Raw genomic sequence first — 15196 nt, 5'->3', positions numbered from 1 at the left:
TGAATTATGCTAAAGGAATTTCGAATAAATTAGCACACTCCCCAAGTCTCTTAGGAGCTACTATTTTAGATAAACTCCTAGATCAATTATACTTGGATCTGGTATGACTAAGGGGATGTTTCTTAGCAAAGCCTCCTCAGGTGCAAACATCAGCTACCCCTAACCCCTACCTGCGGCTGGTAGTACATGCCAATCTGAGCATGTGTTCGCGACCACGATGAGTGTGCCGCACTTCCGGCCAGATCGCCGGATTTCCGCTGAGTGACCCTTACAAGTCCTTCTTGATCCTGAACTGGGTTAGGTGCCGCTGTTGCTGCTCGTGTTGAATCTAGAACCGTAGCCAGACATGGGACTGGAGGACGAGCAAAAGATGCTTACCGAATCCGGAGATCCTGAGGAGGTAAGGCAAGGCGATCCACTCGGCCCTCTTCTCTGCCCTGAAGCCCAGGACCTAGCCCGCCAAAACACGCACGGGGCCCTCTTAGCCCCCAATTTACCCTCTAAGGTGTGCATAGTCGGGAGCTCTAGTTCCCTCGACCTTTCCCCAGAATTCGTCCGGTGACTTTGGACAGATAGATGACTAGTTTTTCTCTGGGCCTCGGCTTCTGCATTTTGTGAATGTAGTGAAGGTTTGAGAGCGAAAATGTTTTGTGGACTAAAGTCTTGTAAAAATATGACCTATGTTTGCAGTCAGTCAGATGTTCTGAAGCCCGCGTTTCACAGATTTGGAGAGCAGACAGACCACCTTGCCCAGCTCAGGTTAGGAATCCCTACCACATCTTCTATGGAGGTTCGGAAGACCTGGCCTTGTGATTTCCTTTTCTTTGAGGAAGGTGTGTGTCTTTGGGGACAATGAAAGGATGTATAATGTGATTCTGTGATGGAAGAGGGAGCTCTTTCCCACAGAAAGAGTGCTGCTATAATGAGTATTTATTGACTGCTTGCTATTCCAAGTGCTTTGTATGCACTAATTATTATTATTATTTTTTTTGAGATGGAATCTCGCTCTGTCGCCCAGGCTGAAGTGCAGTGGCATGATCTCGGCTCGCTGCAACCTCCGCCTCCTGGGTTCAAGCGATTCTCCTGCCTCAGCCTCCCAGGTAGCTGGGACTACAGGTGTCCGCCACCACGCCTGGCTAATTTTTGTGTTTTTAGTAGAGACGGGGGTTTCACTCTGTTGGCCAGGCTGGTCTCGAACTCCTGACCTAGTGGTCCGCCCACCCCGGCCTCCCGAAGTCCTGGGATTACAGGCGTGAGCCACCGCGCCCCGCCCTAATTCATTTCATCTACACACTATTCTTATGAAGTAAGTGTTGGGTACTATTAATGCCATTTTTACAGATGAGGAAACAAGCATAGAGGTTAAATATCTTTTCTAAGGTCATGCAGCTAACAAATTGGTGCAGCCAGGAATTGCGGCCAAGCAGCGCGGTTCTAGAACCAGGGCTCATCCATTTTGCGACACAGCTACTAGTTGTTTCTAATCTCATTTCCTGTCCGTCTGTTCTCTGGTCACTTCGGGGCAGCCATTCTGGGCTGTGGGTTCAGAATAATTGGAGACTTATTTATCCCTTAATTTTTCTAGTCTTATTATTTCTAAAAAGAAATAGAGCCTGAGGCCGGGCGCAGTGGCTCACGCCTGTAATCCCAACATTTTAGGAGGACGGCCGAGGCAGACAGGTAGCATGAGTCTAGGAGTTGGACCAGCCTGGGCAACGTGGCGAAACCCCGTCTCTACAAAAAATACATAAATTAGCCGGGCATGGTGGTGAACGACTGTGGTCTCAACTGCTCAGGAGTTTGAGCCTAGGAAGTCCAGGCTGCAGTGAGCCGTGATCGTGTCACTGCTCTCTAGCCGAGGCAACCCGAGTGAGACCCTGTCTCAAAAAAAAAAAAACGAAAGAAAGAAAGAAATGGAGCCTGCCTCAGAAAGGTCAGCAAGATCCACCGCTGCAATAGATGAGAAAAAGAAAGTAATTAAGCAGTCAGTTTTAAACTAGGGTATTCTGGCCGGGCGCGGTGGCTCATGCCTGTAATCCCAGCACTTTGGGCGGCCGAGGCGGGTGGATCAGGAGGTCAGGAGATCCAGACCATCCTGGCTAACATGGTGAAACCCCTTCTCTACTGAAAATACAAAAAGTTAGCCGGGCGTGGCGGCGGGCGCCTGTAGTCCCAGCTACTCGGGAGGCTGAGGCAGAATGGCGTGAACCTGGGAGGCGGAGCTTGCAGTGAGCCAAGGTCGCGCCACTGCACTCCAGCCTGGGCGACAGAGCGAGACTCCGTCTCAAAATAAATAAATAAATAAAATAAAATAAACTATCTATGGTATTCTATGAGGAACCCATAATTCTTTTTTTTTTGAGACGGAATCTTGCTCTGTCCCCCAGGCTGGAGTGCAGTGGCGCGATCTCGGCCCACTGCAACCTCCGCTCCTGGGTTCAAGCGATTCTCTTTTGCCTCAGCCTCCTGAGTAGCTGAAATTACAGGCGCACGCCACCTAATTTTTGCATTTTTAGTAGAGACGGGGTTTCACCATGTTAGCCAGGATGGTCTCGATCTCCTGACCTCGTGATCCGCCCTCCTCGGCCTCCCAAAGTGCTGGGATTACAGGCCTGAGCCACCGCGCCCGGCTGAGGAACTCATAATTCTTGAGGATTAAATCTGTTTATCTGGTGTGATCTTGGTTTTTCTCAGTGACTGGAAATTTTACATGTAGCAATCCATATTCAAACATATTTGGATTTATTTTTTCAAAACCTGCCGTGTTATTTTTGACACAAAATTATCAGTGACAGAATTACCAGTGTTGTAGCATTGCTAATAGGGAAATGATATAAGGGTCTTGTTACTACAGCCCTAATTTCTGTTTTCTAACTCAGGCAGAATGTAATTTTAGTTTTTTGGGGAAAACTTTTTCAGTTTGTTTTCGTTTTTTTGAGACAGAGTCTCGCTCTTGCCCGGCTGGAGTACAGTGGCACGATCTCACTGCAACCTCTGCCTCCTGGGTTCAGGCAATGCTCCTGCCTCAGTCTCCTGAGTAGCTGGGACTACAGGCACGTGCCATCAAACCCAGCTAATTTTTGTAATTTTAGTAGAGATGGGGTTTCACCATGTTGGCTGGGATGGTCTCAATCTCTTGACCTCGTGATCCTCCTGCCTTGGCCTCCCAAAGTGCTAGAATTACAGACGTGAGCCACTGCACCCGGCTTTCAGTATGTTTTTTAAAAGAGCAGCATTAAGAAACCTTGTTATGAAAAACTAGAATTTACATCCTAAATAGCATCTTCATATTTAGAGGAAACCTTTGCCAATTGTGAGAATAAATAGCCTGGATTCCAAATTGAACCTTTCCTACCCCTCACTCCCAGCTTGTATGAGCTTTGGTGGCTTCACTGAATGGCATGGTAGAGAATGAAATATGTATTAGGACTTTTTTTTTTTTTTTGGAGACGGGGTCTCACTCTTGTCACCCAGACTGGGGTGCAGTGGTGCAGTCATAGCTCACTGCAGCCTCAAACCCCTGGGCTCAAGGGATCCTCCCACCTCGGCCTTCTGAGTAGCCATGACCACAGACGTGTGCCACCATGCCCGGCTAATTTATTTATTTATTTATTTATTTATTTTTGAGACGGAGTCTCTCTGTCACCCAGGCTGGAGTGCAGGGGTAGGATCTTGGCTCCCGCAACTTCTGCCTCCTGGTTTCAGGTGATTCTCCTGCCTCAGCCTCCTGAGTAGCTGGGATTTCAGGCGTGTGCCACCATGCCCAGCTAATTTTTGTATTTTTAGTAGAGACGGGGTTTCACCATGTTGGCTGGGCTGATTGAGAACTCCTGACCTCAGGTGATCTGCCCACCTCAGCCTCCCAAAGTGCTGGGATTACAGGTGTGAACCACTATGCCCAGCCTATTTTTAATTTTTTAGAGATGGGGTCTTGTCATGTTGCCCAGGCTGGTCTCAAGCAGTCCTCTCACCTGGCCCTGTATTGGAGTTCTGAAAACATGATTGCTGAGCTAGTTCTTTTTATTTCCCTAGATACGTTTTCTTTCCTTGCCCCCAAATGTGGGTACCTGCATGCACAGGCAGGCAAACACCTTATTTCTGAGGTCAGATTCTACTATATCCCAAATTTAGGCCTAAACTGTTGCTCCCATGGGCAGTTTTTTACACTACTATCCTTGAAGAAGAAGGAAACTAAGTTTGAGGTTGTGCATTTGAATCAGAAGTGAATAGGTGGGGTCTGTTCTGTATTTCCAAGCTCGTGAGTAGAGTTGGGCACTTTTATTTGATGCTTAGTCTACTAGGGGTTCTGGGAGTTCAGCAAGCCAAAAAGCAGTGACTATAACCATCCTTAGTTAAGCTCTGACCAAACAAGAGTTTAGGTTTAGCAGTTTTCATATTCCTAATTCAAGTTCACAGTCTAGAAAAAAATGAGTTTTCCTCCTAACTTGGTTTGGGATGTAAAGACTAAATTTAGCTATTTGTAGCAATACTGGGACAAATACTTTAGATTATGTAGGCCCCATGTGAACATCTGGCAGCTTGAATCTGTATCAGAAAATGTCTAATTACTGTTTATTATCTCTAAACTGGGATTACTTCCTTAAGGGACTGTTGTGATTAATTAAATCATAATAGATATGAAGGTGCTTTATAAACTGGAGAGTATTAAGCACACTTAGGTTCTTGTTAATGAAAGTGAGATGGTGTCTCTGTCTTGAAATGTACCTGGGATTCGTTTTAACCAAGTATGGTAAGGTGACAGACCTGGAGACAACCGCCTTTGAAAGAAGAGTTTATTATTACTTAAAGTTCCCGAAAGAGAGGGATATGCCACACAAAAAAATGCAGAGTTATATGGGGAAGTGTCCGAACTAGTCAGGAGGCAGAAGGTGTGAGGGGAAGGAAGCATGGCTCAGCACCTTGGTTTCTATGGGAAGGAATTGGTGGGCAGGGTAGGTACACTTGCTCAAATTTAGGATTGGATAGTTTGAATAATTTCGTTGGGCTCTAGCTTATAGGGCTGGTTCCTAGTTGTCCTATATTTGTCCCTGGGGTGATTTAGAGAAGGGGAAACAGGAGCTTAGTGTACAAAACTTAGGTAAAGGAGGCAGGGCCAGGCTAAGTGGCTAATGCCTATAATCCTACCACTTTGGGAGGCCGAGGTAGGAGGATTGATTGAGCCCAGGAGTTTGAGAGCAGCCTGGGCAACATAATGAGACCCTGTCTCTACCACAAAGAAAATTTTTAAATTAGCCGGGCATGTGGTGTGTGCTTATAGTCCTAGCTACTCAGAAGGCTGAGGCAGGAGGATCACTTGAGCCCAGGAGTTTGTGGCTGCAGTGAGCTATGACAGAGCAAGACCCTGTCTCTTAAACAAAAGATAAAGGAGGCAGTTTGCTACAAGCACTTTGGATAGTTACGTTGCATATGAAAGGTATGCTCGCAGGCAAGTTTGCTGTCTAAAAATTAGCCCTGGAAGAGCAGGATTAGCTCCAGGATTAGCAAGGCCTCTAAAATGTAAAAACATCATAAAACACAGAAAACAAAATAACATCGTTAATAATGTCAGTGTCTATCATCAGTAATTACATCAGTATGATCGGGAATAAATATGTCATAAAATTGCTGCTGACATTAATTTTGTTTTCCATTTGTAGGAGGAAGAGGAAGAGGAGGAATTAGTGGTAAGAACTGTCTCAGGTTTGGAAACATCTCAGTAAAAGCAGGGTTTGCGCTTCATGAAATTCTAAGGGCATTTTAAGGAGTCTTTACTTGATACCTTGTAGATAATGGGGGTGGAATAAGCTTTGATACTTCCTGTGCAGTGGAGAGTTTAGGGTGTGAGCCTTGGAAGCTGAGTCTATTCTGGGTTTGGGGCTTCTTCAGTTGTGGTACCAGGGAGCAGATGGCATCTTGAGGGCCTGGCACTCAATCATCTGCTATTTGTGGTTTAATAAAGAACTTTGGACTAGGCATGGTGGCTCGTGCCTGTAGTCCCGGCACTTTGGGAGGCCAAGGCAGGTGGATTACCTGAGGTTGGGAGTTCAAGACCAGCCTGAACAACGTAGAGAAACCCCATCTCTACTAAAATACAAAATTAGCTGGGCGTGGTGGCACATGCCTGTAATCCCAGCTACTCGAGAGGCTGAGGCAGGAGAATTGCTCAAACCCGAGAGGTGGAGGTTGTGGTGAGCTGAGATTGCGCCATTGCACTCCAGCCTGGGCAACAAGAGCAAAACTCCGTCTTAAAAAAAAAAAAAAAAAGAACTCTGAAGGAACCTTTGTTAGATAGTCCTTCTCTATGTTAGCATTGCCTTTCTAGCTGAGCAGCTGGGGTGCATAGGCCTGGTTCTCAGACAAGGGAATTTGAAGTTTCAGACGTGACATATTCCAAAATGCTGTGTTAACAAGTAAGGCCTCCTATAGATCTACTTCAAGTTTGGCCAGGTTTCCTTTACCACCTTGTTTTTCAGATAGGACTGAGGCTTTCAGTGCATACTGGCAACCTTGGAAGGCAGGAATGTGAAACTTTTCCCTACTACTTAGCATCAGAATTGAATAGGAGACCGCATTCTGCCATTTCTGGCGGCAGTGTGGCTCTGCCAGCTGGCCTTCTGCACGGTAATTCAGAGGCAGCACCTTGGTTTGGTGGTTGTCTTAATCAAAGCATATGTGTTGGTGGGTCTCTGCTAAAAATGCCCATTTTGTTTTTTTTCTGTTTCTACATCAGGATCCCCTAACAACAGTGAGAGAGCAATGCGAGCAGTTGGAGAAATGTGTAAAGGCCCGGGAGCGGCTAGAGCTCTGTGATGAGCGTGTATCCTCTCGATCACATACAGAAGAGGATTGCACGGAGGAGCTCTTTGACTTCTTGCATGCAAGGGACCATTGTGTAAGTCAGTCTGAAGTCAGGAATGGGAAAGGTTGCAATGGTCAGGGAAGACTTGGTGCTAACAATCTTTTCCTGCTAGGGAAAGGCCCATCAGTTACTCTGGGCCCAATATATGTGACATACGGTGCTGAGCATTTTATGTAAATAACGTATTTTATTTTATTGAGACAGGGTCTCACTATGTTGTCCAGGCTGAAGTACAGTGGCATGATCATAGCTCAGTGCCAACCTTGAACTCATGGGCCTAAGTGATCCTGCCTTGGCCTCCCAAGTAGCTGGGACTACAAGTGCATGCCACCATGAGAGGCTAATTTTTTATTTTTTAATTTTTTCTAGTGACAGGGTCTTGTTATGTTGCCCAGGCTGGTCTCAAACTCCTGGGCTCAAGCAATTCTCCCATCTCAGCCCTCCGAAGTGCTGGGATTATAGGCATGAGCCATTGTGCCTGGCCTGTAAATAATCTTGCCTAATCCTTACTACTTCCACTGGAGATAGGTATCATTATCCCATTTCACAGATAGAAACTGAGGCTCAGAGAAAAAAACAAACATCCCAACATGCACTACTAAACAGTGGGGAAGCTGGATTTTGTACTCTTCAATAACAGACTGTTCTTTAAAAATAATTTGTATTGGCTGGGCGTGGTGGCTCACGCCTGTAATCCCAGCACTTTGGGAGGCCGAGGCGGGTGGATCACGAGGTCAGGAGATTGAGACCATCTTGGCTAACACAGTGAAACCTCGTCCCTACTAAAGTACAAAAAATTAGTAACAATCCTTACAATCCTTTTGCCTTAGCCTCCGAGTAGCCAGGACTATAGGCACATGCCACCATGCCTTGGTAATTTTTTTTTTTTTTTAATTTGAGACTGAGTCTCACTCTGTCACCCAGGCTGGAGTGCAGTGGCGCAATCTTGGCTCACTGCAACCTCCACTTCCCAGGTTCAAGCGATTTTCCTGCTTCAGCCTCCCGAGTAACTGGGATTAAAGGTGCACGCCACCACACCCAGATAATTTTTTGTTTGTTTGTTTGTTTGTATTTTTAGTAGAGACGGGGTTTGACCATGTTGGCCAGGCTGGTCTTGAACTCCTGACTTCCAGTGATCCACCTGCCTCAGCCTTCCAAAGTGCTGAGATTACAGGCGTGAGCCACCGCACCTGGCCCATGCCTGGGTAATTTTTGTATTTTTTGTAGAGATGGGGTTTTGCCGTGTTGCCCAGGCTGGTCTAGAACTCCTGGGTTCACACATGCCACTCATCTCAGCTTCCCAAACTGTTGGGATTACAGTTGTGAGATACCATGCTTGGCCTCAAGGGGTTGCTTTTTAAAAGTAAACTCAGGCAGGGCATAGTGGCTGACGCTTATGATCCTAGCACTTTTGGAAGGCCAAGGCAGGAGGACCCCTTGACCCCAGGGGTTTAAGACCAGCCTGGGCAACATAGGGGAACCCTGTCTCTATTTTAAAAAAAATCAAAATTAAAAAAATAAAAATAAACTTCTGCTTGACTCTTACATATAACACAGTAAGGTATTTTACGTAAATTATACATAAGCAAAGTTTGATGTGGTTGCTTCTATTAAAACTAATTGGATGGCCAGTAAACGTACAAAAAGATGTTCAACATCATTAGCCATCAGGGATACTACCATGAGATAACACTTTATACCCACTGCCCACTAGGATGGCTATAATAAAAAAGATAACGAGTGTTGAAGACGATGTGGAAAAGTTGGAAACCTCATACGCTGTCAGTAAAAGTGTAAATTGGTACAGCCACTGTGGAAAACATCTGGCAGTTCCTCAAAAGGCTAAGCATACAGTTAATATATGACACAGCAATTACACTCGAAGATATATACCCAAGAGAAATGAAAACATGTTCACATAAAAACTTGTACACAAATGTTCATAGAAGCATTATTTATACTACCCAAAAAGTGGAAACAACATAAATGTCCATCAGCTAGGCTGGGCACTGTGGCTCATGCCTGTAATCGCAGAACTTTGGGAGGTCAAGGCAGGCGGATCACCTGAGTCCAGGAATTTGAGACCAGCCTGGGCAACATGGTAAAACCCTGTCTCTACAAAAAATATATATATAAAAGCCAGGCGTGGTGGCTCATGCCTGTAAGCCCAACACTTTGGGAGGCGGAGGCGGGTGGATCATGAGGTCAGAAGATCGAGACCAGCCTGGCCAATATGGTGAAACACCATCTCTACTAAAAATACAAAAAAATTAGCCGGGCGTGGTGGCGGGCACCTGTAGTCCCAGCTGCTGGGAAGGCTGAGGCAGGAGAATGGCGTGAACCCGGGAGACAGCTTGCAGTGAGCCGAGATTGTGCCACTGCACTCCAGCCTGGGCAACAGAGCGAGACTCCATCTCAAAAAAAAAAAAATATATATAGATAGATAGATAGATAGATAACCAGGCATGCTGGCTCACACCTGTAGTCCTAGCTACTTGGGAGGCTGAGGTGGGAGGATCACCTGAGCCTAGGGAAGTCATGATCACGCCACTGCACTCCAGCCTGGGTGACAGAATGAGACCCTGTCTCAAAAAAAACAAAGTCAGTGAGCCATGATCACGCCACTGCACTCCAGCCTGAGTGACAGAATGAGACCCTGTCTCAAAAAAAAACAAAAAAAACAAAAAAAACAAATTCAAGTTCTTTTCTCAAAAATTAAACATAGAATTATGTACTATATGATCTAGCAATTTCACTTCTAGGTATATACCCAGAAGTATTGAGAGTAGGCTTAAACAGATATTTCCACATTCATATTCATAATAGCCAAAAGGTAGAAACAACCCAAATGTCCATCTATAGATGAAAAGATTTTTTAAAAATGTGCTTTGTATATACAATGGGATATTATTCAGCCTTAAAAGAGAAGGGGGCCGGGCACGGTGGCTCGCACCTGTAATCCCAACACTTTGGGAGGCAAAGGCAGGCGGATCACAAGGTCAGGAGATCGAAACCATCCTGGCTAACATGGTAAAACCCTGTCTCTACTAAAAATATAAAAGATTAGCCAGGCATGGTGGCGGGTGCTTGTAGTCCCAGCTACTTGGGAGGCTGAGGCAGGAGAATGGCATGAACCCGGGAGGCGGAGCTGGCAGTGAGCCCAGATCGCGCCACTGCACTTCAGCCTGGGCTACAGAGCAAGACTGTCTCAAAAAAAAGAGAAGGGACTGGGCATAGCAGCTCACACCTGCAATCCCAGCTCTTTGGGAGGCCGAGGCAGGTGGATCACCTGCTGTCAGGAGTTCGAGACCAGTCTGGACAACATGGTGAAATCCTGTCTCTACTAAAAAATATAAAAATTAGCTGGGTGTGGTGGCGGGCACCTGTAATCCCAGCTACTCAGGAGGCTGAGGCAGGAGAATTGCTTGAACCTAGGAGGCGGAGGTTGCAGTGAGCTGAGATTGCGCCATTACACTCCAGCCTGGGTGACAGAGCGAGACTCTGTCTCAAAAAAAAAGCAAACAAAAAAGATAAAACTGGGGCAGGATTTCTTGATTCCTAGATTTCCACCAAAATTTAGGTTTGTTAAGAATTTAAGGTAATATGTAATTCTGTATATAAAATATGCCAAAAGATGTTGTTCTTATTAAATTTTTTCTTTTGGCCAATTTGGGTATTATTTAAAGAGAAGTTTAAAATAAGAAACCGGGCCAGGTTCAATGGTTCACACATGTAATCCCAGTACTTTGGGAGGCCAAGGCGGGGGATCAATTGAGCACAGGAGTTTGAGACCAGCCTGGGCAACATAGGGAGAGCCCATCTTTAAAAAAAAAAAAAAAAAAAATGAGCAGGGCGTGGTGGCACATGCCTGTGGACCCAGCTACTCGTGGGGCTGAGGTGAGAGAATTGCTTGAGCCTGGGAGGTTGAGGCTGCAGTGAGCTATGATTACATCACTATACTCCAGCTTGGGCAACAGAGTGAAACCTTGTCTCAAAAAATAATAATAATAAACCAGTAAGTAGGGGAAAGAGATAAAAAGACATAGGCCAGGTGCGGTGGCTCACATCTTTAATCCCAACACTTTGGGAGGCCGAGATGGGTAGATCACCTGAGGTCAGGAGTTCGAGACCAGCCTGACCAATATGATGAAACCCCGTCTCTACTAAAAACACAAAAATTGGCTGGGTGTGGGTGTGGTGGTATATTCGCCTGTAATCCCAGCTACTCCGGAGGCTGAGACAGGAGAATTGCTTGAACCCCGGAGGTGGAGGCTGCGGTGAGCCGAAGTTGCGCCATTGCACTCCACCCTGGGCAACAAGAGCAAAACTCCGTCTCAAGAAAAAAAGAAGGGAAACACACATGCTGCAACATTGATGAACCTTGGAGACATTATAGTAAGTGTCAGGGAAGACAAACATTGTATTGTTCCACTTCGGTGACGTACCTAGAATAGTAGTCACATTCATAGAGACAGAAAGTAGAAAGGTAGTAACCAGGAGCTGAGGGGAGAAAGGAAATGGAGAGTTACTGTTTAATGGATATAGATTTGATTTAGTAAGATGAAAAAGTTCCCAAGATTGGACGTTCTAGAGATTGTAGGAGACTGTATGGTTGTAGAACAATGGGAATGCACTTAACTGCCACAGAACTGTACAGTTAAAAATGATTAAAGTGGGGCGTTGTGCGGTGGCTCACACCTCCTACACTTTGGGAGGCCATGGCAGGCATGTCACTTGGGGTCAGGAGTTTGAGACCACATCGGACAACATGGTGAAACCTTGTCTCTACTAAAATACAAAAATTAGCTGAGTGTAGGCCGGGCGCGGTGGCTAACGCCTGTAATCCCAGCACTTTGAGAGGCCGAGGCGTGCGGATCACCTGAGGTTGGGAGTTCGAGACCAGCCTAACCAACATGGAGAAACACCGTCTCTACTAAAAATACAAAATTAGCCGGGTGTGGTGGCAGGTGCCTATAATCCCAGCTACTAGGGAGGCTGAGGCAGGAGAATTGCTTGAACCTGGGAGGCAGAGGTTGCGGTGAGTCGAGATCGTGCCATTGCACTCCAGCCTGGGCAACAAGAGTGAAACTCCGTCTCAAAAAAAAAAAAAATTAGCTGAGTGTGGTGGCGCACACCTGTAATCCCAGCTACTGAGGAGTCTGAGGCAGGAGAATCACTTGAACCCGGGAGGTGGAGGTTGCAGTGAGCCAAGATTGTACCACTGCACTCCAGCCTGGGGGACAGAGCAAGACTGCCTCAAAAAAAAAAAAGATTAAAATAGAAAAAAGAAAAAATTACTAAAGTGGTAAATTTTATGTTAGATGTATTTTACCACAATTTTTAACAAAATACATTAAGTACTGAACATGCTACAACATGGATAAACCTTGCAAACATGCTAAATGCTAAGGGAAAAAAGCCAGTCACAAAGTAAAAAATATCATGTGATATGATTTGTATGAAATGTCCAAAATAGGCAAGTCATGATCTGTTCCCTGAATTAACATCCCTCCTGTTGATTTTCCCCCTCCCACTGTGTGGTCATTCTAAAAATATTTACATGTATTTGTCAGCCAAGCACTGGTTTAGGATCTGGGAGTAAGATAGACATGGTTTGTTCCTTCACTGAGTTTATGAGCCAGCATAGGAAACAGAAGTAGAACAAGTGCTAAACTTTGGTAAGTCTCTCAGGTATACCTTTCTCAGGGTAATATTAACTGAACCCCCCGCCCCGCCTCCCATTTATTTTCCTCCTAGCATTTCCTGTTATCAGAGGTTACCTTATTTATGTGTTCATTTTAACTCATTATCCTGTAAGTTTCTTAAGTGGCAGGTATGTCTTGTTACAGTTATAACTCACTCAGCACTTAGAACACTACCTGGCATATAGAAGATGTCCTGTGAATATGTGTTGAATTAATATGTAATCTTAATGTCACTGATGGGGAGGTACAAGTTTTTGTGGAAAGATAGGAGGGACAGATTTGTATGTGGATAGGGGCTTGTTTAGAGAAGGCTTGCAGGAAATGACAGTTATCAGATCTAAATTCTAAAGGAAGAATAAAAGATGAAAAAGTGGGGAGTTCACTAGGACTCAAGTGCTGCTTGCGTATGTGAGAAGGGGAGTGGTGAGAAGAGGGGCAGTACTGTTTCAGGTCTTGAAGGACCTTGTAAGCCATGACATTAAAGCTGCCAATTGATTACCTCCTTTCTTTCCCCCATCTAGGTGGCCCACAAACTCTTTAACAACTTGAAATAAATGTGTGGACTTAATTCACCCCAGTCTTCATCATCTGGGCATCAGAATATTTCCTTACGGTTTTGGATGTACCATTTGTTTCTTATTTGTGTAACTGTAAGTTCACATGAACCTCATGGGTTTTGGCTTAGGCTGGTAGCTTCTATGTAATTCTCAATGATTCCATCTAAATAAAAGTTCTGTGATCTGCAAACCTGCCCATCCTTTTTTTTTAAATTGAGAATTTTTTTTTTTAATTTGAAATTTTATTTTAGTTTTGAGGGGTGAGGAGCGGCAAGGGGGACAGGGTCTTCCTCTGTTGGACAGGCTGGAATGCAGTGGCGCAAACAGCTCATTGCAGCCTCCACTTCCTGGGCTCAAGTGACCCTCTCACCTTGGCCACCAAGTAGCTGGGACTACAGCATGCATCACCATGCCCAGCTAATTTAAAAATATTTTGGGCCGGGCACGGTGGCTCACACCTGTAATCCCAGCACTTTGGGAGGCCGAGGCGGGTGGATCACGAGGTCAGGGGTTCAAGACCAGCCTAACCAACATGGTGAAACCCCGTCTCTACTAAAAATACGAATATTAGCTGGGCATGGTGGCGGGTGCCTGTAGTTCTAGCTACTCAGGAGGCTCAGGCCAGAGAATTGCTTGAACCCGGGAGGCAGAAGTTGCAGTGAGCCAAGATCGCGCCACTGCACTCCAGTCTGGGCAACAGAGCGAGACTCCGTCTCAAAAAATAAAATAAAAAATATATATTTTCTAGAGATGGCATCTCACTGTGTCCAGGCTGGTCTTGAACTCTGGCCTCAAGCAATCCTCCCGCCTCAGCCTCCCAAAGTGCTGGGATTATAGGCATGAGCCACCACACATTGACCACAATTTTTAAACACAAGAATAGATGTACCCATCACCTAGCAAGTATGTATGTCTTGATGAGGGCTGGGCCTGGCACAGGGGCTTATACCTGTAATCCCAACCCTTTCAGAGGCTGAGGCAAGGGGATCTCTAGAAGCCAGGAGTTCAAGACCAGCCTAGGCAACATAGTGAGATCCTGTCTACAAAATTAAGTAGCTGGGTGTGATGGTGTTCTCCTATAGTCCTAGCTACTTGGGAGGCTAAGAAAAGAGAACTTAAGCCCAAACTTCAGGGGTTACATTGAGCTATGATCACTGAGTCTAGGACACATAGTTGAGACCCTGTATTTTTTAAAAGAAAAAGCCAGGTGAGATGGCTCACACATGTAATCCTAGCACTTTGGGAGGCCGAGGTGGGAGGATTACTATTATGTAAGAAACTTGGTCAGGTATGGTGGCTCATGCCTGTAATCCTAGCACTTTGGGAGACTAAGGTGGGCGGATTGCCTGAGCTCAGGGGTTCAAGACCAGCCTGGGCAACACGGTGAAACCCTGTCTCTATTAAAATACAAAAAAAATTAGCCGGTGTCGTGGTGTGCGCCTGTAGTCCCAGCTACTCTGGAGGCTGAGGCAGGAGAATTGCCTGAACCTGGGAGGCGGAGGTTGCAGTGAGCTGAGATCCCGTCAGTGCACTCCAGCCTGGGCGACAGAGCGAGACTCTGTCTCTAAAAAAAAAACAACTTCAATTTGGGAGGCCAAGGCGGGGGAGTCACGAGGTCAGGAGATAGAGACCATCCTGGCTAACACGGTGAAACCCCATCTACTAAAAATACAAAAAAATCAGCTGGGCATGGTGGTGGGCGGAGAATGGTGTGAACCCGGGAGGCGAAGCTTACAGTGAGCTGAGATTGCACCACTGCACTCCAGCCTGGGCGACAGAGTGAGACTCCATCTCAAAAAAAAAAAAAACCTTTTTGGCCAGGCACGGTGGCTCATGCCTGTAATCCCAGCACTTTGGGAGGTTGAGGTGGGCGGATCACCTGAGGTCAGGAGTTCGAGACCAGCCTCAACATGGAGAAACCCCGTCTCTACTAAAAGTAAAAAAAAAATTAGCCAGGCGTGGTGGTGCATGACTGTACTCCCAGCTACTCGGGAGGCTGAGGCAGGAGAATTGCTTGAACCTGCGAGGTGGAGGTTGCGGTGAGCCGAGATTGCGCCATTGCACTCCAGCCTGGG

General features: G+C 45.9%; 1 protein-coding gene across 3 annotated transcripts; it reads left to right on the top strand.

Annotated features, from left to right (window-relative positions):
• The first annotated feature begins 159 nt into the window (after nucleotides 1–159).
• Nucleotides 160–13311, top strand: LOC100450040 (cytochrome b-c1 complex subunit 6, mitochondrial). 3 transcript variants are annotated; one of them, XM_054535395.2, is made up of 4 exons: nucleotides 160–400; nucleotides 5658–5684; nucleotides 6474–6621; nucleotides 6731–6894. In XM_054535395.2, exons 1-4 carry the CDS (start codon nucleotides 347–349, stop codon nucleotides 6808–6810), a joined length of 309 nt encoding a protein of 102 aa, XP_054391370.1. In that variant the 5' UTR covers nucleotides 160–346; the 3' UTR covers nucleotides 6811–6894. The 3 variants fall into 3 exon arrangements, with proteins under 3 accessions (XP_054391370.1, XP_024103118.1, XP_009249124.1); XM_024247350.2 differs by lacking the exon at nucleotides 6474–6621 and adding an exon at nucleotides 13086–13311 and having other exon boundaries at nucleotides 169–400; nucleotides 6731–6892; XM_009250849.3 differs by lacking the exons at nucleotides 5658–5684; nucleotides 6474–6621 and adding an exon at nucleotides 13086–13311 and having other exon boundaries at nucleotides 217–400; nucleotides 6731–6892.
• The last annotated feature ends 1885 nt before the right edge of the window (nucleotides 13312–15196 follow it).

Source organism: Pongo abelii, chromosome 1 (assembly GCF_028885655.2).
Source record: "Pongo abelii isolate AG06213 chromosome 1, NHGRI_mPonAbe1-v2.0_pri, whole genome shotgun sequence".
Classification (NCBI taxonomy): Eukaryota; Metazoa; Chordata; class Mammalia; order Primates; family Hominidae; genus Pongo; species Pongo abelii.
The sequence above is the reverse complement of the archived record's forward strand: the minus strand, read 5'-3'. Positions and strand labels throughout refer to the sequence as shown.